Consider the following 24,210-nt stretch of genomic DNA (forward strand, 5'->3'; position numbering starts at 1 on the left):
CTTAGGTTCTCAGGATGGAAGTGGAGGCGGCAACTCTGAGCCATGTCCTTCCTATCAGCACCCTGGTTACCTTCTACACCCCCCACAAGCTTCTCCGACATGATGCTCCGACGGTCCTGGCCCTGGAGCCTCTTGACATTCCTCATCCGGAGCCGGGCCACAATCCAGGCGCTGAGCAGGCTCACTGAAGACAGAGAGAGAGAGGCAGTGAGCTGCTCAGGAAGGTGAGATGGAAGTGATTCCCTTCCCAACTCCTTTCCTTGGCTGACGCCTCCTGCTTCCTTCACCTCCCGCGTCTTATGCAACTCTTTCAAGTTGTGAACTTCTGTGGACAGAGAGCTATTTTGCAGCCCATGAAGAGCTTTGGGTAGAATGTGAGGGAGTCTTCCAACCATCCTTGCTTCTACTCCTCGGACCCCTTTCCAGCCAGTGATGAAGTCCAGTACCTTTGAGTCATAGGTACATCTGGTCTACCCAGACACAGTCTTGCCAAAGACAGAGTCCTAGGCCCTGCCCCCAGGAGCTAGATCTGCCCCAGCTCTGGTTCTCAAGTGAGAATTGGCCTCAGACAGTCCCCTAGGTCCAGATTCCTGCTAATAGTTGTTGACTATGATCTCACTCAGGCTTCTCTGACCAAGCTGGATCATAGGGGATCCAAGGAGACCAGGGAGGCTGCTGGGAGGCTCACTTCTCTGCAACAAGACACTTCGTGTGCCCCCTTCCCCTGCTAGAGGGACAGCTATCTGTACTGTTTGTTGCCATCGATGGGACCACCCCCAAACCAACCCCTAGCTGGCACCTAGCCCCACCCTTCCCACCCATCACATTTACCAAATGGGAAGCAGCATAGGGTCCCAATCGTGAGCCCAAAGCCAAATCCACTGCCTTCAAAGTAGTCACGAACGATGAGAGGGACACAGCTTGGTAGGCCCTCGGTGCTGAGCTGCTTTGGCTGTGGACAGGGGTCTCCTGGGGAGGCAGAAGAAGCCAGCGCTGGGAGTGCTGGCTAGAGGCTCTGGCACAGAATCACACACACACACACACACACACACACACACACACCTTCAACTCCAGCTGTCACTCACCTGCCAGCCAAAAAAAGACATTGGGCTGCAGAGCAGTGGGCTCCACACTGGTGACAGCCACCAGTACGTCCCTTAGGGACGTGTTTCTGATCTCTGCAATCTCTTCCTCAGCAAACAGCCTAGGAAAGGGACGAGAGCGATGCAGGCTTCTAGGCCCAGGAACCCCAAGGAGAAAGAACCCAAAAGACTGGGGGGGGAGGGGTGTGGGAGGGTGGAGAAAGATGGGAGGGGCTTGCCAGGGCCAGGCAGAGGGGCTATGGCCTCAGCCAAGGTGAAGACTGAGGTGGAGCTCAGGCAGGTCTTACCCATTCCTGGTGTTCTCAAACCAATAGCGGTCCCCATCCCGTAGTCGCACAAACTGGTCCAGGATGATGGTGCTGAATAGGGGTCCAGGGTCCCCATGGCTCTCCAGGAGCCCACCCGGGAGCAGCTCCAGCCGAGACAGGTCCTGGTTGTACAGGGCAGCTGTGGCCTCCAGCACCTGGAACCAAGTAGGCAGGAATGAGTAGAAGGAGCTAGCATGCAGCCTGGAGCACAGAGGAGGCTCCCGGGCCTTAGCTCCAGGGGTCACAAAGCGACGGCCATGATCACTGACGCCTGGAGAGGGCTGCTTAGGCTCCAGGCTCCGAGCGCTTCACACACGTTAACTCACGCATGTACGGGAACCTTTCTCCCTACTTCTGCCTATTTTATGCAGTTGGAATGCATCCGACATCAGACAATCTCCAACACATTAAAAAAAATAATGTAGTGGGGATTGAATTTAGGGCCTTGAGGTTGCTAGGTAAGTGCTTTACCATGTCAGTGAAACTAAGTGGTTCCTATTCTTCAGAACGTAAAACGTGTTTTAAAAAATCAAATTTTTGACTATTGCTTTTTGGAGACAGTCTTCAATAATATATCACCACATTCTCTCTCTCTCTCTCTCTCTCTCTCTCTCTCTCTCTCTCTCTCTCTCTCTCTCTCTCATCTCTCATCTCCCTATATCCATCACTTTGAAACTCCATCTTCTTTTTTCTTTTCTTCCTTTTTTTTTTCCTCCCTTAATTGGTCATGGGACTTGAACTTAGGGCCTGGGCACTGTCCCTGAGCTTTTTCACTCAAGGCTAGTGCGCTACCACTTTGAGCCATAGTGACGCATCAGGTTTTCTGGTGGTTAATTGGAGATAAGAGTCTCATGGCCTCTCCTGCATGGGCTGGCTTTGAACAGCGATCCTTAGATCCCAGCCCCCTGAGAAGTTAGGATTATAGGCGTGAGCCACTGGCATCCCGTCCTCTCCATCTTCTCAATTCGGCCTCCTGCATGCTAGGACTACGGGTGTGTACTACTATGCCCAGCACCAGTATTTTGGACCTGATCTTTAGCTCTAGTCTCCACAGTATAAGTACTTAGTTCCAACAAAGCCCTGTTGAAGTGAAGTATTTTCTCCCATTGAGATGCCTGCGGTTCCTATCTTTTTTTTTTTTTTGGCCAGTCCTGGGCCTTGGACTCAGGGCCTGAGCACTGTCCCTGGCTTCTTCCCGCTCAAGGCTAGCACTCTGCCACTTGAGCCACAGCGTCACTTCTGGCCGTTTTCTGTATATGTGGTGCTGGGGAATCGAACCTAGGGCCTCGTGTATCCGAGGCAGGCACTCTTGCCACTAGGCTATATCCCCAGCCCCTGCGGTTCCTATCTTTATAGGGACTTTTTATATAAATTGTGTGAGCCCCATTCCCCAGGCATCACTTCTTTATGGGCCTTTCAATTTTCCGCTTTCCAACAACTGTATCGTATAGTAAAAGCAGAATGTAATAAACAAGGCATGCGATTGTAGAAACGCTGCACCAAGTTGGTAAGGCAGCTGACGCTGGTCTGTTGGATAGCGGCCAACGTCCTAGTACCACTTGGTCAGGTGATAAGGTCAGAGTCCACCAGCTGACTTCTGAAGAGTAGCTGGAATATCAGTATATAAAAGCATAGCTTGTTCCTAAGTCAAAGACCTGTTATCGTCACTCAGGGATTGTTGGGAAGAACGAAGGAGATAACAACTACTAAGTACCTGTTTGCTGGAGCTCAGCCTTTAGAGACAAAAGTCACATCTGATTGGTCTGGTGATCCCCAGTGTGTGAGATTGGGAGCAATGACCTGGAGTGAGCCCCGCTCTTCCCCCCAGGTGCTAGTCTTTGGTCCCTGTGTCTCAACGCCTCTATTCCACGTCTGGGAATGGGTGTGCGCTTAGTCCCTCCCACCCCGGCCCCTCCTTACAGTGCCGTTGCTCTGCGCAAGTGCAGAGTTGATGTCCTGCCATTGAGTAATGGGCGGCAGGCCCAGGGCTGCCCTGGCCTTGGTGTAAGAGGGTAGGCCCAGATCCCGGCCTCGCTGCAGACAGCTGGCAACGTGGTCTGTTCTGGAAAACTTCAGTGGCCCAGGCCAGAAATCTGGAATCAAAGATCAGAGGGGTCCGAGGGAGCCGAGGGACACGGATGTAGTCTCGAGTTCAAGGTGCGCTAACCAACTCCAGGGGCCCCTGAGACGTAAGGAGGCAGCCACAGTGGGTGCATCAGGAGCTCCCTCACCTCGCACGTCTTCCACCACCACATGGTCCTCTCTCTCCGCGATCTGGGAAGCCATGCCCAGCAGCAGTGAATCTACATCCTCCGCCCGTTGTAGGTTTGGGTGCTTTGGTGGGTAGGAGGAAGGAGAAGGATGTGGTTATTGAGGCCCGAGTTGGGCAGGCAGCCTTTCTCCACCACATATAGCCTCCATATATCCTTGAGGCAGCCCAGTGCTGTTGCTTGATCCCTGCAAGTAAATTCCCCACGCACGTTGAGTGATGTTCTCGCGCGAAGCCCAGGCTTCTGAGAGCACCAAGAACCTTAAAAATGCATGTTTATCACAGAAGGCTTTGGCAGTGTGGTTGGCAAAGGCATTACGCTATCTAGGTCTTCTTCGTCCTTGTGCTGGGATTCACCAGCTCTGTAATCTTGGGCAAATGTTAGGACTTCTCTGACCACATTGTCCTCACCTTAGCAAGGGTGTGGCTCAGTGATAGAGCCATTGCCAAGAATGACCGCAGGCTTGGTTCGATCCCAGCACCAAAATAACACGAACAACACACAACATGAAACAGATCAGGAGGACCTCTTTTACCTCAGCTCCCTGATCGCCAATCGCTTTCCTCCTTGCCTCTCAACTGTGTCCCCCTTTGTAAGCCCGCACACAAAATGCTTGGTTTTGCTTTAAATCAATGGCCAATGCTCTTCACACTGGCTTGTTTTGGATGGACAGAATGTTCCCTCTCTCCTCTCCACCTCAAACACACACACACACACACACACACACACACACACACGTGTCCCTAACACTGACCTCTCGACTCCAGTAGCTGTTGCAGACCCGAAGCGCTCTGGAGAAACTAGTGTTCCGGTTGACAATGCTCTGGAAGTGACAGCTGGCATTCCTGAAATTCAAGGAGGAGGCATGCGGTGACCGAGGCCTCAAGGTTCTAATGTCAGGCATCAGCTATGGCCTCTAAGACTGTGGCCAGGGGCCCCAGGTTATGGTCTCCCCTAGATGGTATGCAGTTATGCTACCTGGCCTAGGCAATCTGTTGTTTTTTGGTTAAAACACCTTAAAATACAGCCATAGAGCATTCTGCCGGTCTCTCCTTCCAGGCAGGAGGTCCCCGTATAGACACACATATGCACACATGTGTAGGCACTGGTCCCTTTGTATCTACTGGGGATAGATTCTCAGACCCCTGAAAATATCCAATCCATTATGTTCCAGTCCTTTACGTAAAATGTCATGATATTTGCACATACTTTATACACATATCTGTGTGTACACTTTAAATCATTTCTAGATTCTTAATCTAGTACTTAATCTAGAAATGATTTAAAGTGTAAGTGGTTGTTAGGCTGTATGAGGGATAATGACCCTTAACAAGTCTGTACCGATGCAGTTTCAAATTATTTTTAATCTGAGGTCAGATGAGTGTATAGAAAGGAACTTGCCAATATGGTTAATTGGAGATAAGAGTCTCATTGACTTTCCTGCCCCAGCTGGCTTTGTGTGATCCTCAGATCTCAGCCTCTTGAGTACCTAGGATTACAGGTGTGAGCCACTGGTGCTTGGATTATAATACATATTATATGTAGTATGTGTCTAAACATTTTTTTTTTTTGCCAGTCCTGGAGCTTGGACTCAGGGCCTGAGCACTGTCCCTGGCTTCTTTTTCCTCAAGGCTAACACTCAACCTCTTGAGCCACAGCGCCACTTCTGGCTTTTTCTGCTTATGTGGTACTGAGGAATGGAACTCAGGGCTTCATGCATGCTAGGCAAGCACTCTACCGCTAAGCCACATTCCCAGCCTGTGTGTGTGTAAACATTTTTAAGGGATTTAAATTTTGTTCATTTGGCTGGCTTGTGGCATACCTGTAATCCCACGGATTTGGGAGACTTAGGAAGAGGAATTGTGAGTTCAAGGCCAACCTGGACTTTATAATGAGATTCTATCATCAGATATACCTAGACATTGTGCTGAAAGTTTAACCTATATACTGGAATTGTAAAAAAGAAAAGAAAGAAAGAAAGAAAAGAACAAAAGTGCAGCAAATTGACATGCTCTTTTTTTCAAAAACATTCACTTAAGCTTGTATATTTCTATTTCCAAGTTCCCTTTGCATTCTTTTGAAGACAATGGTTTTCCTCCATTTGTGCACTTTTTAATTGCTACTTTTGTTATTATAAAGGTGATATGCAGAGGGGTTGCAGTTACCTAAGTCAGGTAATGAGTACATTTCTTCGAATAATGTCACCTCTTCCCTCACTCTCTCATTGTACATATTTTTGAAACTTCTTCCAAAAGCCTCCAAGTCCCTCACTTGGTGCTTCTAGTTCAAAATCCCCCAAGCATAGTGCTGAGACCCGAGGCTCAGATGGGTGGGCTTCCTTGCACCCTCTGGGTGGCAGTCTTTAACGTGTGTGTGTGTGTGTGTGTGTGTGTGTGTGTAATATTGACGGCAGCTGCAGGAGAAAGGGCATCAAAGCTCCCCACCAGGGCTGAAGGTAGGTAGGTCGTGCGTGGAAAAGCACCTGCCCAGCAAGGGCCCTTCCCCACAAAATGTAATCACCAAGCTAGAGCTACTGTAAAACTTAATTTTCCTCGAAGGAATAGGCACGATTGCAACGGATAACGGTGCTCTGAGGGTTCCTGAGGACCGATTATTATTGTTATTATTATTTTATCATCATCATCATCATCATCATCAACACGACACAGAAAAGGGGGAGCCCCTCCCTCACCTCATGTACACGGCAGGGGGCACCATGGTGGAAAGGAACTGCTCGGATGCAGCCACGAACTCCGGGGAGAGGCTGGGGTCCAGAAATGGACGGTATCCTGAGGTGAGAAGGGGAGAAACGATATTACACCTTCGTCTTTAAACCACTCCATACTACATCCACACTCTCCAAGCTCCCCCCCAAAGTCTCCAGGGCAAACAACCTCCCCCTTCTCCCCCTCCCCCTCACCTGCATAGGGCGGGGGCGCCTTCTGCAGGAAGCTGGGCAGCCACTCATACAGAGCAATGTTCTGAGGGGACAGGGGGTGGGGACACGCGTGTCGGGCTGGACCCGAGGGGACGGGGCAGCCATGGGACAGACAGCCTTCAACGGGATCCATCGGAGCCCCCCCCCACCCCAGGAGGAGACTTGAGGGGTGAGCAGCCAGGAATCCCAAGCGGCATCCCCCCCCCCACTTGTCATGGGGGCCGGGAGGGGGAGGGAGGGGCTTTGCCTAGCCATGGGGCACCCCGGGCGGGGCTGGGCTCCAGGGCGTGACTCCCCGGGAGGGGCGGGGAGGGGCGTGGCTCCCAGGCGGGGCATGGAGGGGCGGGGCTCCTGGGGGCGGGGCTCTCTGGCGTGGCGTGGGGGCGTGGCTCCCTGAGTGGGCGTGGCTCCAGGGAGGGGCGGGGCTCCCGAGCGGGGCGGGGCACCTGGTAGGTGGCGACCACCCTCTTGCGCGCGTGCTGGAACAGCTCCTCGTCCCCCCAGCGCGGCCGCTCCCGCGCCAGCCGCCGCGCCCACGCGTTGTGGTAGCGGAACCACAGCAGCCCCAGCGCCTGCAGGAACGGCTCCCGGTTGCCTCGCGGGGCCCCGAAGGCTGCAAGCGAGCGAGTGGGGGGGGTGGGGGGGACGGGGGCTGAGCCGGGCTGAGCTGGGGGGTCGCCCCACCCCCGTCCCCCCCCCACCCCGCGGCGCCCCCGGCCCTCTGCGCCCCCCCGCCCGCCCGCCGGGCCCCGGGCGCTCACCGTACAGCCCGCGGGGCCCGCCCTGGCCCGTGGCGGGGTCGGGCGCCGTCCACATGAGCAGGGCGGCCTGCGAGTCCCGCGGGAAGTTGGGGTCGGGCCCCGAGGCCAGCTGGCCCCCCGAGAAGCTCCTCAGGGCGTCGCTCCACGAGTGCGAGGAGCCGTAGATGGCGCTGCCGTCCAGCCAGCCGCTCACCTGGTTCGTCTGGGGGTGGGGGTGGGGGTGGGGGTGAGGGGGGGTGGGAAGTGGGGCCACGGCTTGGGCAAGGGAAGACCGAGGCTGGGCAGGGGGGCAGGGGGGCAGGGAGGGACCCCAAGCCCCAGGCCATCCCCACGGGCCGGTGTGGCGGCCTCACCAGGTCCCGGGGGCGGCTGGGGCTCTGTCCGGTCTCGGGGTCCCAGCGGCTCCTCTGGAAGGGCAGCACCACGTCCCCGCGCCCCTGGGGGTCAAACACGGGGTCTCCGGGCGGGATGCGGATGTTGAGGAACTCGGCGGGGCAGCCGGGGGTGTCCACGCTCACCAGGTCCGACAGCACGTGGTAGCCTGCCCGCGGGCGGGAGGGGGCGCTGGGCCAGTGCAAGGCCGGCTGGGCCCTGCTCCAGGCCCCTAGCACCCCCCAGCCCCCCACCCCTCCCGGGTGAAGCGTCCAGAGTCATCTTCCTAACATCACGGGCAAGTCCAAGCCTTGACCTCTTGCATTCCCTCCCCATTCTCCTCTCCTGGCCTGCCCGTGCCCAACACCTGATCTCACATGTTGTCATTGTCAGTTTGGCATTCTCCTTGGTAACAACTGGGAGGTGCTCGGTGAGTGTGCCTAGGCAAACGGGCTGTCAGGACCCGTGCCAACACGCAGCCCGCAGCCTGCCTGGCTCGCCCCGCTGCCAGCCAGAGCCAGAGTCAGACTCAGGAGTACGCATGGATGGCCAGGAGACGCCAGGCATTGTTGCTGGACTTGCCACCAACCCTGAGGTTAGGCCCCCCTAGCGCTCTCCTGGAGACCTCCCCTCAGCCCTTCCCCTGAGCCTGTCCCACAAGCAACTGGGAGACCAGGGCATGAGGACAAACACCCACCCACCAGATTCTTTTCCCATCCTGCCTCGCCCCCCCCCCAACAGCCCAATAGGGAGATGCCCCTTTCCCCTTCCCCCGCCTCTCCTCTTTCTACGTGGAACACACGTATGCCTCTCTCAACCAGACTTCAGCACGGGTCCTCCTCCGTCTCTCACCTCTGCTTCTCTCATCCCCCGGTCCCTGTTCATACATAGACAGGACCATTGGCCTCTTGCACCCGGGGAGCTGGGATCCTTACCAAAGAAGACTCCCAGCACCGTCCGGTTCCGCAGAGAAGCCTGCCCCGCAGGGCCCCTCATGGCAGTGTTGCTAAGGTCTCGGGGATTGGGCAGGTAGGGTTCTCCCAAAGGCTGGTATACACCATCTGCGTAGTTGGCTGGGACCAGGCGCTGAAGCCTCGAGCCTAGGAGTCGGAAAGGTTAAGGACAAGGATGATTTGTCAGGGAGCATTCTTGGCCTCTTCTCTCCCAAGCTTCTTTCCATACCTGGGATCTGAAAATGGTTTTACTTAGACTTGGATGGCCTTGGTAGACATCGGCCAGCCTTTGTGGCCACCAGTAAGTGCCACCTTGGCCCCAGGACTCTGTCCACTCTTGCCTCTCACTTACCTTTGCTGCCCCATCGGTGTTCCATGAGGTTGTTGTACCACCCATCAAATCGCTGCACCTCCCATGAAATGGGGTTCTGAGCTCCTGCGTGAAAACAGGGAGAAGGGGCAGCTGGAGGCCCAGCGGGCGACAGGGAGCAGGTCTGTGAGTCTGGCACTTGGAGTAGCAGCGGCGGCGGGACTCCCCAGTTCTGATGGGGGTAGGGGAGTGGGAGATACACGGTACAGAGGGAGGAACAAAATTATCGTCCCAACTCAAGCCCACTCTAAGCCACTCAGTGGGACAACATCACTTTTAACATACAATTACTGCGAAAGGATACTTCTAGCAGGATACAATGCTTGGTGACAAATGGCCTCAAGGAAAAAAGAGTAGTGATGGATGGAGAAGATGCAGGAACCTCTGCTCCCCACACCTGTCCTATCCATGGGGGACCCAGCAGGACAGAAGGCTTTCCTCCTTCTCAGACATCACACAGAGGAAGGGCTAACCACACCCCATACTTAGGAAGGACAAGTCATTCTGTGACCCATCCCTGGGCAAGGGCGATGTGAAGAGGGGCCTGGCCCTCTGTGGTTGAGCAAAGCCCAGGGCAGAGGTGTGGTGCCGCTACTCTGGTCTTTTTCCCAGTTTCTTGGGTGGGAAACATGGACTGTACTGGCCATGTGAATGACTCTGCTCCTTCCCCCTTTGGAACATCTTGTCCCCTATATAATTCCTGCTCTTGATACGACCGTATTCCACAAAAGTAGGGTCCAGGAGAGAAGAATTGAGGAAGGGTTGGGGGGGGGCAGGAAGAAGGGTCCAGAATCAGGTGTGGAATGGAGGTCATTCTTGTCAGTAGATTAGATGACAAGCTAGGGGCGAGGGAGGGAAAATGACTGAGGCAGTGATGTTTGAGCAAAGAACCTGGCTAAGGAACTTGGACAGCCATCTACATGGGATCTTGAAAAGAAGATTAACTGGGAGCAGAACATGGAAGGGGCTTTAGAGGGAGAATACAGGACAGAGTAGATCAATAAGGATTTGGGGGAGGAGCTGAGGAGAAAAGGAAACGCCAAAGCCAAGGAAAATGGAGGCTGGGAAGGAACTCAAATGTGAGCAGTTCTGACAAGGGAGAACCGGAGAGGCTGAGCTGCCATCTTCAAGCCAGAACCCATCATCCTTGAGGTTTCTTTTTCTCTTGTTTTACATCTCCCATCCCTGGGGCTGGGAATATGGCCTAGTGGTAGAGTGCTTGCCTCGTATACACGAAGCCCTGGGTTCAATTCCTCAGCACCACATATATAGAAAAAGCCGGAAGTGGCGCTGTGGCTCAAGTGGCAGAGTGCTAGCCTTGAGTGAAAAAGAAGCCAGGGACAGTGCTCAGGCCCTGAGTTCAAGCCCCAGGACTGGCAAAAAAAAAAACAAGCAAAAAAAAAAAAACCCATCTCCCATCCCTAATGATCAGAGATTTGCTCTTTGTAGCCTAACTTGAGCATCTTAAACCCACTTCCCTCCTAAGGAAGCAGCCTCAGATTTTGAGGGAGAAAAGCCTGGACCCTGAGTTCAACCTCAGTACTGGAAGGAAAGAAGGAAGGGAGGGAGGGAGGGGAGGGAGGGAGGGAGGGAAAATAGAAAAGAAAAAAAGGAAAAAAGAAAGAAAAACAGACTGTCCAAAGCTGAAACTCTTGTGGATAATAGTGTTTTGGGTTCCTATCACATTATTTTTTTTTAATTGGTTACTCTTCTTCAGCTTTGGGTCCAATCTGACCCCAAAGTCCATTACCATCTTGAGTCTCTAATCAATCTTTTCTTGTATCAAGTCAGAAGCACTTGTTTTAGGGGGGGAAAAAAGAAAGGGCCTCCCCAAACTAGAATGGATGCAATACTAAATGCAAAATAATTATCATTCCAATATCCACTTATTTATTCCACAACCAGAAATGAGTATCTACCATGTGCGAGAGATTGCGTCAGCTAGGGACTAAAGATACAGAGACGAATATGACACAGCTGCTGTCCCTGGAGGAACCAAGAAGATTCTGGTCCCTCTGCTCCTAGCTGTGTACCTCCTCAATGTGTACTCACCCAGGGGGGCCCAGGGGCCAAGCAGTAAGGTCCATGCCAGAGCCAGGGGGAAGCTCATGAGGAGAATGATAATAGGAGCTCCGATGTTAGACGACTCCAAAGCGGAGATCCTAGAAAAGGAGAAAACAAAGAGAATGAGCCCCAGCCATTGAGAAACATCCACCTCAGCAGATATTAAGAAGCAAAGCCAGGGAGTTTGGGCCCAGGCTAGATTGAGTAACACAAAGCAAGAGCTCCACTCTTTCCTGAGATGCTTTTATTCATTCAACAAACGCTCGATGGGCCTACTACACACAGAAGCTGACATAGGCACTGGAGATGAAGGACAATGTAACATAACCCAAACCGTGGCCTCCATAGATCTTAGCTTCTGATCAGTTAGAAAGCCATGCTGTGGCCCAGCTGCCCACAGAGTGTCTCGTCTTTGTCAGAGGGCCAGGAGGCTGGGCTGAGGTCTGCGTTGCTCTCCTTCCCCTATCTGGTTGGATCTTTAGTTTCCCCCTTCCAGCCACGGTAGTAAATACGCCTGTTTGCTTCCCAGCATGGTCACCAGAATCAGATGTGAGCATGAGGTTGAATTTAGAGCCAGGCGTGATGCTGGTGTGATGTGGAGAGAGCAGGTAGGCCGGAGCTTGGCTCCTCTGGGTAGACGCAAGAGGGGTGCCGTGCTTGCTACTCATGACTTAGTACAGGCTTCCCACCCGTAGGCCAACACACCTTACAGAGACAGTAAGGAAACAGAAGCAGAAGAGGGCCCAGGCTGGCACTCTGGAGTGGCACAAGGCAGACCTAAAGCCAGTGAAGTCCCCCTAAGGGCAAACTGGGGATGGGGTAGGAAGTGGTGGGGCTCTAGCCAAGCCTCAGAGATCCCGGAAGTGACCTCATCCTCATTCCTTAACACTCTACGGAACAAATGGAAAACCCACCAACCCACCAACAAATGCTAGGCCTTGCCACAACCTCAAACTCAGTTATTAACACTCGTTCCATCCTACAGAGTCCTCCGGATGCCGCTATGGACAACGCGTGAAGACAGCTGAGCTCCGCAGAGTTGAACCTGGAAAGCTGGAAATGCTCATGTGGTCCTCCCTCATCCACTGCTGTCCTCCCTCTCCCTCTCCCCCCCCCCCAACATGTTCTTCAGGATCCTGGGCCCCAAACACAAGTGTGCCACTCCCCCCCCCCCCCCCGAGGGCACGCTGTCATGGGTGGGCTTTCAGGCCATGCTTCATAACCAGTCTTTGTGGGTGCAACCACTTCCACACAACCTTGAAACAAGGCAGCAGGCCGGGCACAGGGCAGTAAAACCCCAGCAAGCAGCGGGTACCTGGGAGCAAGCACAGGCCTGCTTGGTTCTGCCCCACAAGGCCACTGTTTCCAGCCTGAAGTTACAGAAAGGTGGCCCCGGTGGCTCCCCAGATAGATAGGGGGGAAGATGAGTGGAGACCGTGGAGTCTCTAACCTGATTGCAAAGGAGGGCCAAAGGGGTACCGTTTGGACCCTAAAAGAGCCCAAATTTCTTGCCTGGGAAAGATCTGCTGGTGTCAGGAGATCCTCGGCCCAACTATACGAGGTCATCCACCATTCCCAGATCCGGAAGACAACCCCCCCCCACCCTCCCCAAACCTTGATGAGGTCAAGGACAGCCTGGAACAGGGTCCCTCTTCCAGCCGCAGGAGAAGAGAGCAGGTGTGTGGGGTAGGTGGATGAGAAGAATTCTCTTTCTTTCAAAAAAAAAAAAAAAAAAAGCTCAGCTCCCTCCTCCCCCCCCCACCTCGGCCCAGCACCCCCCCCCCCCATCACTCACACCCACCAGGAGAAGCCCTCCCCCCCCCAGGGTCTGACCTTGGCCGCGTAGTCCCCCCCCACACCCAGCCTGGGACCGCGCTTGGCTCGGGCCTGGGGTTCGCTCGCTCGCTCGCTCGCTCGGGTCGGCGGCCGCCAGCACTGTGAGCCCGGGGCGGGCGGGGCTGGGGGTGAAGAGGGCCCGGCGCGTCCCGGCGGGGCGGCGGGGCGGGGCGGCGGGGCGGGCCGGGGCGGGGCGGGCGCGGAGGGGCGGGCGCGCGGGGACCCGCCGGGGCGCTCGGCAGCCACCGGGGCGCACGCGAGGTGAGAGAGACCGCGGGTCCGGCTGGCTCGCGGGGCTCCGGGTGCCCAGGGCTCAGCTAGGGGGCCCGGAACGGGGGGGGGGGGCTTGGTGGGGTGGAGTGGAAGAGAAGGTGGGAGACACAACACGGGGTGCGGTGGGGAGGCGGGAAGGCGGAGGTGGGAGAGCCTGTCCCCCAAATCATCTCCATCCCGCGCAGGTCTCTAAACCCAAAGGGGGGATCAGCCCTGATGTCAAAGCTAGACTTATGGGGGTTCCTAGTGGGATTTCGGGGGGGGGGGATGGAGCGGGGCGTCTCCACGCCCACCGCCGGCTGCGCTTTACGCATGAATGGGGAGTGGGGTGGGGGAGAGGGGCGGAGAGGATTGGAGGGGGTAGTGGGGGTAGTGGTGGCTGTTGGGGGGGCAGACGCAGCGTAGCCCGTCCTAGGACACCCACCCCCCCACACCCTCCCTCCCTGGGGCGCGGTCTGAGCAGGTTGGGAATGGCTTGGAGTGGCAGGGCGGGGGCCGCACCCCAGACCCGGTTTGTCCAGTCATAACCTGGCCCTGAATTCAGAGTGGAGTAGAGGTTGGAAGGGAGTCACATCCCCGCCTCTCCTTCCCCCCCCCTCACCCCCCAAAAAAGAAACAAAAACCGGGAGGAACGCGCGCGCGCTTTGGGTGACAGGACATCTGGGCCGGGTTCCCTCCTGACACCCCACCCCACACCCCCAGCCTCGGAAGCGCGCATGTGAGGCTGCACCCCGAGAGGAAGGCAGCCCCGGCTGCCACGCGCGCGCTGCTTGGAAGAGAAGGTAGGGAACAGTGGTCCAGATTTGGGGGGGGGGGGGGGAGGTTGGGACAGAATGTGACTCAAAGGCCTTGAAGTGTTCCCGCGCTCATACCTGCCTCTAGGGGCACATGTCTTTTTTTTAATGCAAGTTTATTTTTATTATTAAGGTGCTGTGCGGGAGGATTAACCATTTCATGAGTCAGGTAATGAGTACATTTCTTGTGGTGGACCTTGTCACCCTTTATTTCACTTTCCCTCCTGTTTTCTCCTTCCCTCCCTGCCTACAAATGACATAGTTCACTTTTAGGGCATCATTTCTTGAGTTTTTGCCAGACCAAATTAGGATGGGGTTCAGGGGCTCCCCAAAGAGAAAGTTGGGTAGGAAATGAAGGCCAGGGGAACTTCCTAAGGCTATGAAAGTTACAGGCTTTGCAGATACTGAATCCTTGTGCTCTTTTAACAAGACTCCGGATAGGTTCTCTTGCATAATCACCGCACCCCGACTGCTTACCTCATCCTCCTTCACTGGGGAGTCCTGTCCCAACCCACTTTTTAGATCTTGTTCTGTTTCTCTACCTAAGTCCTCCTTTAGTGCAACACACACACACATACACACACACACACACACACACACACACACACGCGCACCGCTCTCTTCCTCCAGAAGAAAGACAAAGCCAGGAGTTCCCCACAGCCAGGCAGAGTCAGAGATTTTGAAGTCTACCCAAGCCAGAGAAATAAACCCTGAGATTCCAGTAGCCATGCATTATTATCCAGGCAGAGCTTTTAACAGTGTGAAGGGGGTCACCTTCTCCCACTTTCTAGGGAATGAGTAGAGGTGCAGAGGTCTAACAAAGTCTGTGATTTGAGTGGTGGAGACCAAAGCTTTGCCAGGCTGAGTTTTCCCCAAGACCACATCTTCTTTGATTGTATCTCCTGCCTGCTTGCTTATTCAGATCAGTATACATTGTGTATGTAGACCAGCCACAGCGGTGAACTAGAGGACAAGTGGGGGCCTGGGGGCCTGAGCTTTTTTACTCAAGGCTAGCACTTTCAGCCACAGTGCCACTTCTGGTTTTCCAGTGGTTAACTGGAGATAAGAGTCTCACAGGCTGGGAATGTGGCTTAGTGGTAGAGGGCTTGCCTAGCATGCATGAAGCCCTGTGTTCAATTCCTCAGTACCACATAAACGGAAAAAGCTGGAAATGGCGCTGTGGCTCAAGTGGTAAGAGTGCCTGCCTTGAGCAAAAGAAGCTCAGGGACTCAGGAAGCTCAGTTCCCAGGCCGAATTCAAGCCCCAGGACTGGCAAACAAACAAAAAAAAAAAATCACACAGTCTTTCCTGTCTAGGCTCGCTTTGAACCAGGATCCTCAGATCTCAGCCTCCTGAGTAGCTAGGATTATTGGTGTGATCCATCAGTGCCCAGCTCAAGTTAATCTTGATGTGAGGTGTTTTTTTTTTTTTTGGTGGGGGGGAGGGAATCATATTAGAACCAACTCCTTGTTACACTTGTCAACCAGGGAGGAAGATAGTACAGAGGATTGACTAGAACCTCTACCACTTGAGCCATGCCTCCACTCTTTTTTTTTTTGGCATTGGTTCATTTCCACACACTTTATCCCCAGCTTGTCCAGGGCTATGATCGTCCTACCTATGCTGTCCCATGTCACTGGGGATAACAGATGCATGCATGGCACCACACCCTGCCATTGGTTGAGATGGAGTCTCAGCTCAGGGCTGGCCTTGAACCGTGACCACAGTGTAGCTAGGATTACAGGCTTGAGCCATCATACCTGACTAACCCGTAAGAGAGCAGGATTTCTGCAGATTTTTCACTGAGTCGTACTTCTTCGTGTTAGCTTAGTAATGCAAACTAAATTGAGATCAGGCCCAGGAAAGTTAATTTTAAATTAGGCCGTGTAGACTAAGGAAGAGTAAGTTATAAATTTGAACCAGAAGAGATTAAGAAAGGCAAATTTTATTCGCCAAATGCTTTTTGCTGTTGTTGTCTTGCAGATAGGTTCTTACTATGTATCCCAAGCTGCTCCTGACCTTGCAATCCTCCCGTCTCAGTCCCTCAAATGCTGGGATTATAGGCACGCACTACCAGTCTAGGCTCACCATCGGCCTCTTTTGCGTTAGTCACTTTTAATAAATATTTTGGAAAATTGGAAATAACAACATTGTCCTTCTGTACTCAAGACAGAAAGCCCTTTGTTAGTGTTTCTTTGAAGCATGTTAATAGAGATGAGCTATTCTTGTAAAAAATTTATAACCTCTCATTAAAATAAATGCAGGAATTATATTAATATATGATCTGAAGCAAAATACATTACATTATTTGTTATTTGCTAGTATTACAGCTATTTTCTTTTGAAATGCCAGCACGTAACACGGGTCTACTTATCAACAATTTTGCTTTATATTCCTAGCTTGCCAACCAAGATATTCTACATTTTATAACCCTTCCTCCTGCAGCCTTTTACAAAATATATAATGGCTTAAATCTAGGAATTACAAAATTTAAAAAACCTCTTAGACAAAAAAATTAAGCCTTAAAATAAATGTCACTATCATATATTTTACAACATAATTTAGTTAACAAATCTTTAGTTACATATCTTCAGCTAGGCTTGAAATGTATGTTTCATTTAAACACAGACGTTCATGCTTAGGTCTTCTCTAGTTTTGGAGGTTCCAATTATTGGAAGAGGCTTCTGAAAGCATTTTGAAATCACTAAACACGGAGGTGGTTGGTGAAATCCCTTCTTGCCTTCTGTCGGGGATGCTCAATGATTGTACTGCAGGTAGTGTAGCCAGTGGTGGAGCCTGGCTCCCCCTTGTGTGAGAAATCAGAAGAACTCATTTGTATTCAGTCAGTTGATCCAGAACTTGATCATTATACATTACAAGTAGGGGAGACAAAGATGAGAAGATTAAGTCCCTGCCTGCAAGAAGATTAGAATCTAATAAGGAGACAATGTGCAAACAATTAGAGGACCATGTAATTATTGTGATCCTGGAGATACACTCCAAAGGCAATTAGAATGGGAAGAGTAGGGAACATTTGCATTGGCCCTGTGGCCCGCAGAGGAAACTTCACAGAGGAGATGAAACAAGCTGAGACTTGAAGAGTGAGGCAAAGGACTGGAAGAAGGGGAAAGGATTTCAGGTAAAAGAAAGGCTAGCATACAATGGCAGGAAGGCTTGGAATGTCCCGGATGCATGGAGAAAAAGTGATTCAGAGGAGAGTGGCTGTAGATTAAGACTAGGCAAAGGGGAGAGATGGAGAAATGGGGGAGGATACCAGATCACAAAGCACACTTTGTGGGGCGGGGAATATGGCCTAGTGGTAAAGTGCTCACCTCGTAACACATGAAGCGCTGGGGTCGATTCCTCAGCACCACATATATAGAAAAAGCCAGAAGCGGCACTGTGGCTCAAGTGGTAGAGTGCTAGCCTTGAGCAAGAAGAAGCCAGGGACAGTGCTTAGGCTCTGAGTTTAAGCCCCAGGACAGAAGAAGAAGAAGAAGGAGAAGGAGAAGGAGAAGGAGAAGGAGAAGGAGGAGAAGAAGGAGAAGAAGAAGAAGAAGAAGAAGAAGAAGAAGAAGAAGAAGAAGAAGAAGAAGAAGAAGAAGAAGAAGAAGAAGAAGAAGAGAAAGAAGAAAGAAGAAGCAACCAGGGACAGTGCTCAAGCCCAAGTTCAAACCCCAGGACTGGCAAAACGACAACAACAACAACAAAAAAAAAGCGCACACTTTATGTGTGACAGTGAGACTAGATTATACCTAGAGCAAAGAAGTGAAGTGGTCATATTTGCTTTTTAGAAAAATTATTCTGCTCTGAGCAAGAGAAGATGAGGATGAGTTAGGGCTGAGAGAGTCGGAAGGAAATGCATGGACGATTTCAAGAAATACTTAGGTTAGATGGTTTGGGTTCTGCCTTATTTGAGTTAATGAGTGGTTTCAATGGGGCAAAAGAGACAACAAAATTGGAATAAAAAACAAGACAGTGAATTTCATTGCTGGGGGGGAGGGATAGCCAAGTGAAAACATCCATGAAGTAGTAGAGTAGATGTTTACCTAACAAGCTCAAGGCCTTGAGTTCAAATTCAAGTACTGCCAAGAAATGAGAGGCATGATTTGCTACATTATGGTGCCTCAGCAAGAGATTTGCTAAGGCAACACTGTAGAATGAACAGAACTTGGGCCACTGGTTCTAAGGTGCTTCTTTTTTTCCACATTTTCCATCTCTGGAATTAGGTGTGTCTTGCCAGTAATGGCTGTCATGGTCTAAGTAATAGTTCTTCCTTCCTTGCTTGCTTGCTTCCTTCCCTCACTCCCTTCCTTCTTTCCTTCCTTCCTCCCTCCCTCCCCCCTCTCCCTCCCTCCCCCCTCTCCCTCCCTCCCCCCTCTCCCTCCCTCCCTTCCTCCCTGCCTTCCTTCCTTCTTGCGTATGAAATAATAGTGTGCCTAGTATGTTCCAGTTCCATTTCCCCAGTATTTTGTCTGTAAAGGGACGAATAAGCTCCAAGCTCAGAAATCTGGCAGAGAAAACCAGTTAATGAGCTGAAACATGAGCTAGGAATTTGAGTGGTAGAGAAGGGCCAATGAGACTGATGTGTCCCACAGAAGGAAATCTGGCCCTGCTCTATGTCTGGTGGCCGGGGACGGGGGCGGGGGGGGGGGGGAGGCTCCTTCAGTGCTTATTCAGGTGAACTAGAGTTCACTCTTTCTGAGTTTACCACAACAGGAGTCAGAATGCTTGAGAAAGCTTGGTTAGACTGATGTGGGCGGGCCAGGTCTACATAGAGGAGCCAGTCCTCTACGTAGTTGGACTATATACTTAGCAGAGCTGTTTGGCCTTTTGCTCCTTTGGGGGCAGAGGATGAAAGCTAATCTTTGGGTAACAGGCATCATCTTTCACCCGAAGGCTTTACTCAACAGTTAATACAGCTCTTTTTTTCTGTCCTGCCATCTATCTGCTTGTAACCGTGGACTCTGGTAAGGCCCAAATGGTAAGCTCCAGAGAGGCGGGACCAGTCTAGTTTATTCTCCACTGCAGCTCCACCACCCAAAATAATGTCCAGAAGCCAAGAACTGGCTGCTCACACCTGTAACCCTAGCTACTCAACAGGCTGAGATCTCTGGGGACCATGGTTTGAAACCAACCAGGCAGGCAAACCTGAGAGACTCTTGTATCTGATCAACCAGCAAAAAAAACCAGATGTGGTTCAAGTGGTAGACTATTATAGCTTTGAGCAAAAAAAAAAAAAAAAAAAAGCCAAATCAGAACATGAAGCTCTTGGTTTAAGCCCCGTACCAACACACACACACACACACACACACACACACACACACACACACACACACACACCTGGTACATACATAGAAGGCACTCTAATAAATGTCTATTGTTACAGAATCCCCCCGCACCAAAATGGCTGCTTTGGGACACACATTCCCTTTCTACACTGGCCCCAAGCCAATCTTCCCAATGGACACCACCTTGGCTGTCATCATCACCATCTTTCTGACTGCCTTGGCCATCTTTATCATCATCCTGCCTGGCATTCGGGGCAAGACGGTAAGAAACAAACCCCAGCCCTGGAGATGCACGCCCCAGAGAGACCTCCGCCTCAGGATACAGACTCTGTTTACAACTAGAAAAATATCATCACCACCCTTAGCAGAGCCCTCCCCCTCCCCCCCCCATTCAGAGACCCAATGGAGAATTCTCGCTCCAGTGACCCCATGGAATCCCTGCTCCTCCCCACATGTGGGGGGGGGAAGGAGAGGAAGGGCGCTGCTGCTTACGGAACCCTCCCTCCCTGTGACTCAGAGGCTGTTCTGGCTGCTGCGGGTGGTGACCAGCTTATTCATTGGTGCTGTGATCCTGGGTGAGTGCCAAGCACGGGTGACGGCCATGACTTGGGCAGCCATCTCTGTCTTTCCTGGGGTTTTCCGTCCCTGCTGGTAATCCAGCTCCATGCCTCCGATGGAGGCCTCATCCCTTCACTCCCTCCCTGGCCCAGGGTGGGTGGCAGGGAGCTCTTCTGTGGTTGCGGCTCCTCAAACTTCCTAACGTTAGTTTTTTTTGCATTTAGGTCATAATGACTGTGGCCAGAAGGCCTCAGGGGATGGGGACAGGAGTGGAGAAAATGAGGAAGGGCTGGCTGCTTGCTTGATTTTGGTGATTAGGCAGAGAGAGAGAGAGAGAGAGAGAGAGAGAGAGAGAGAGAGAGAGAGAGAGAGAGAGGAGTCAGTCTATGTTGAAGCTATCAGCATTTGTCCATTAGCATTTATGCTAATGCTCTCCCCCCTCCCCCTGCACCTGGGTGGGGGCAGGGTATGCAGAATGTGTGTTAGGAGATCTTCAATTTTTTTTTTTGCCAGTCCTGGGCCTTGGACTCAGGGCCTGAGCACTGTCCCTGGCTTCTTTTTGCTCAAGGCTAGCACTCTGCCACTTGAGCCACAGCACCACTTCTGGCCATTTTCTATATATGTGGTGCTGAGGAATCGAACCCAGGACTTGCTGTATACAAGGCAAGCGCTCTACCACTGGGCCATATCCCCAGCCCCAGATCTTGGATTTTCTTAACCCGTGTATTCTTCCTCAACAATGATGGTTTGACTTCCTATGAGCCAACTCCTGGGTTCATTTATGGGTCTGCAATTGTGATGTATACGGACATGGAGCCCTGTAGCTCTCTCCTTCTGACTAACCTACATCTCTTCGAGTTCCCAAGTCTCCAACTCCTCCACCCCCTCCCCTAGCCGTGAATTTCAGTTCTGAGTGGTCTGTGGGTCAGGTCAGCGCCAACACGACCTACAAAGCCTTCAGTCCTGAGCGGATCAGCGCCAGCGTGGGGCTGCAGGTCGGGCTTCGAGGAGTCAACATCACACTCACAGGTGAGGGAGGGTACGCACGTGCGCGTGTGTGCGTGCGTGCGTGCGTGCGTGCGTTGGAGGGATGGTGGGAAAGGTAGAATCAAAGCTGTCGTCTCTCTTTTGAGAGACGAACCCCTGGATTTCTGCCCAGTGAGGAGGAACTTCTTCCTGGGGGGCCCAGCTGAGTCCAACCGTTGTGTTCCCCAGGAACTCCGGTGCAGCAGCTCAATGAGACCATCGACTACAACGAGGAATTCACCTGGCCCCTCGGGGGGACCTACGCCGAGGCGTATGCAAAGGCACTGGAGAAGGGGCTCCCAGATCCTGTGCTCTACCTGGCTGAGAAGTTCACCCCTCGAAGCCCGTGTGGCCTGCACAACCAGTACCGCCTGGCAGGACACTACGCCTCCGCCATGCTGTGGTGAGCCTGGGAAGCGGGGTGAGAGACATGCTGTCAGACTGAACTCAGGGACCCCATTTCTCCCGTCTCTCCTCATGCATGCGGACATTCTGAATGGGCTGGGCTGGTTCGGCGCTCGCCAGGGTGCTTGGGGGGGAAGCCCACTGGTAGGAATCCCTCCTTCTTAAGTCCTTGAGTCTCCCCGTGGGTCCCTTTAGTCTCACCAGCAGGGAGGCGCCTAGGCCGATGCTCACTGGGTCCTGGCTCTCCAGGGTATCCTTTCTCTGCTGGCTGCTGGCCAATGTGATGTTTTCCATGCCCGTGCTGCTCTATGGGGGCCACATGCTGCTGGCCACGGGCGTCTTCCAGCTCTTGGCCCTGCTCTTCTTCTCCATGACCACGTCCCTCTCTCCACCCTGCCCCCTCCGCCTGGGCACTGCCGTGCTGCAGATTCACCATGGACCTGCCTTCTGGATCACACTGGCCACAGGTGACACCTGCCCCTAATGACAGGCACTGGGAAGCCCAGGGCTGAGGAGGGAGGGCCAGGGACCATTATGTTGGGAGGGCTGAGGGTGGCTTCTAGGGGCTAAGAAACCTCTGCCCTCTTAAAAGCCCATCCCTCTGGTAGCCCTCATCTCCCGGTTTCCCCTTCCTAATGCCTCTTCTTGCTCGTATGCTTGCTTCCCTGCGTCTTCCAGCTCTGTCTCTGTTAGGTCCCCTGTCCCCTTTCTTTACCTCCCTAAATCTTCCAGCTCATGTCTCCTCTCGCTTTCTACACTTTTCTGGGTCTCCATGACTAGAATTTTAATGTTCTGCATCACAAATCCCTCAATCACCTTGTCCTGCAGTTTTATTCTCCTCCTCTTCTGCCCCATCAGGCCCCTATTTACCTCTTTTCTCCTCTTCTTCTTGTTTTCAGAGGCAAACACTCTCTCTTCTCCTCCCTTTCCTTCTCCTTCTTTCCTTCTTCCTTCCCATCCTTCTCCCTCCTCCTTTCTCCTTTGCTGTCTCTCCCCCTGCAACTGGATAGTATTAAATGACCACTGGGCTTAGAATCTGGAATCTCAGAACCCTAGACCGTCTTCAACCATATGACTAGAAGCCAATCACTTCTCTGAGCCCGCATTACCCTGGATCTGGGCCCAAGTCTCTCCTAAAGTTGTCCCTGATGTTCCTATGACATCTCCTCGGGAGGGTATTACTAGAGCTGAGGCAAAGCACCTGCTGCCTTCTTCCTCAGGACTGCTATGTATGCTGCTGGGGCTGATCATGGCAGTGGCTCATAAGATGCAGCCCCAGAGGCTGAAGGGTTTCTTCAACCAGAGCGCAGAGGACCCTGTGTTGGAATGGAGTCCGGAAGAAGGAAGTCTCCTGAGTCCCCGCTACAGGTCCATGACTGACAGTCCCGAGCCCCAGGACATTCCCTTGTCAGAGACTTCCTCCGAGGCCTGCTGTAAGGAGGAGCACCCGAAAGATTCCGATTGTGCTCTCTAACACTCCTCCCCTGACAGCCACCTGGATCTCAGTCCCCTTTGGAACCCCCCCCCATGATTCACCAGAACAATCCATGGGGTGGTTTGGGGGTTGTATTAAACCCACAGCTCCAACAGACAAAACACAAGCCCGAAGGTCCCCAAGAGAGGTGGGGCCTGCCCACAAGCCCGGTTGCCCTGGGAAAGCCAAGCAAGAGTGGCTCTGATTTTTGCACAGCTGCTTTGGTGCTTCAAGGTGTCATTCAGTGAACAGCAACCTCCTCGCACAAGGAACGCGAGCGGAGGCAGAGCGGTTCCAATGCGATCCTTTTCTGCTCCTTCTTGTTTTCTTTCTCTCTTTATTTCATTTTATTTTTTTCTGGATCGCCTCTTTCTTCTAAGTGACCTCTTAGTCTGCACTGGAAGGAGGAAGACCAAACATCTCATTCTGGTTCTAACATTCACCAGCTGTTCCACATTCCCTTTGCGCCTCAATTTGCGTCCCCAAATATGTCAAGTGAGATTGTAAGACGTGCCAAGGATCTTTTGTTTTTCTTTTAAAAAATAAATAAACCCCGAGATTTATATTTTTATACCTGATTGGCATTTACCTTGGCCCTATGACATCCCCCCTCCCAATCCCCACAACAACTGAGAAGAGTTAGTAAATCAACTCCCAAACTCTATTCTTTTCCCAGTCCATTCAGCTTCGCCAGAGGAAAGGGTGGGAAGGTCACCAGTGCCTGGACCCCTAAACCGTACCCGCCCAGCCAGGGCAGCCCCGGAAGCGGGCGCCGGTCATTCCCGTCCCGCCGCACTAGAGGGTGCTCCTCTCCCAGAGCCTTTCTGGTTTGATTTTCTGGTTTGTTTTGATTCCTTCCGTTTCGTTTTGTTTTCCTCCCCGTTTTTTTTTTTTCCTGAACAGAATGAGATTTGCAGTACTGCAAAGTAAAGTTTGTTTCCAGCCCAGCCCAGCCTCTTGAGAGAGTGGAGTCCAAGCGCGCACAAAGAAGCCGCGGAAATTGATAGGGGAAAGGACAGTCTAGGTGCCGGCGCTCAGGTCCACAACCCGAGTCGCTTGAGGTCAGCGGATTGTGGTTCGAAGCCGTCCTGGGCAGGAAAGTCTGGGTGGGACTCTTACCTCCAATTAACCAGCAAAAACAAAACAAAACCAAACAGAAAGTGGAGCTACGGCTCAAGTGGTAGAGTGCCAACCTCGGGGAGAAGGGAAAAAAGTAAAGCCTTGAGTTCAAGCCTTAGCACACGCGCGCACACACACACGCACACACATGCACACACGCACACACACGCACACGCACGCACACGCACACACACGCACACACGGAGGAAGTCCTTAAATAAAATAAAAAAGTTTATTTACAACCTACCCTGGTGCAGGTGGGCGGCACATCCAGAGGGGGCCCCCCCCTTGCCCC

The 24,210-nt window shown here is 52.6% G+C and overlaps 2 protein-coding genes across 2 annotated transcripts in view; one reads left to right on the forward strand and one right to left on the reverse strand.

Moving 5' to 3' along the window:
- Duox1 (dual oxidase 1) overlaps positions 1-11,208 on the reverse strand; it is a 28,863-nt gene extending 17,655 nt beyond the window's left edge. Inside the window, exons 1-15 of the mRNA XM_048332629.1 lie at positions 11,128-11,208; positions 9,058-9,141; positions 8,688-8,852; positions 7,734-7,921; positions 7,381-7,582; positions 7,066-7,232; positions 6,602-6,662; positions 6,374-6,470; positions 4,436-4,526; positions 3,643-3,745; positions 3,332-3,504; positions 1,391-1,566; positions 1,086-1,204; positions 832-969; positions 71-184 (exon numbers count right to left, since the gene is read on the reverse strand). Coding sequence (XP_048188586.1) covers positions 71-184; positions 832-969; positions 1,086-1,204; positions 1,391-1,566; positions 3,332-3,504; positions 3,643-3,745; positions 4,436-4,526; positions 6,374-6,470; positions 6,602-6,662; positions 7,066-7,232; positions 7,381-7,582; positions 7,734-7,921; positions 8,688-8,852; positions 9,058-9,141; positions 11,128-11,185 — 1,936 coding nt within the window. The 5' untranslated portion in view covers positions 11,186-11,208. The remainder of the gene's footprint in view (positions 1-70; positions 185-831; positions 970-1,085; positions 1,205-1,390; positions 1,567-3,331; positions 3,505-3,642; positions 3,746-4,435; positions 4,527-6,373; positions 6,471-6,601; positions 6,663-7,065; positions 7,233-7,380; positions 7,583-7,733; positions 7,922-8,687; positions 8,853-9,057; positions 9,142-11,127) is intronic.
- A 2,964-nt stretch (positions 11,209-14,172) lies between these two features.
- Positions 14,173-22,904, forward strand: Duoxa1 (dual oxidase maturation factor 1). Its single transcript, XM_048332602.1, has 7 exons — positions 14,173-14,211; positions 19,432-19,595; positions 19,851-19,908; positions 20,786-20,920; positions 21,107-21,320; positions 21,572-21,789; positions 22,543-22,904. The coding sequence occupies exons 2-7, from the start codon at positions 19,449-19,451 to the stop codon at positions 22,794-22,796; spliced, it is 1,026 nt and encodes a 341-aa protein (XP_048188559.1). The 5' UTR covers positions 14,173-14,211; positions 19,432-19,448; the 3' UTR covers positions 22,797-22,904.
- Positions 22,905-24,210: the final 1,306 nt, after the last annotated feature.

Source organism: Perognathus longimembris, chromosome 23, assembly GCF_023159225.1.
Source record: "Perognathus longimembris pacificus isolate PPM17 chromosome 23, ASM2315922v1, whole genome shotgun sequence".
NCBI classification, from domain to species: Eukaryota; Metazoa; Chordata; class Mammalia; order Rodentia; family Heteromyidae; genus Perognathus; species Perognathus longimembris.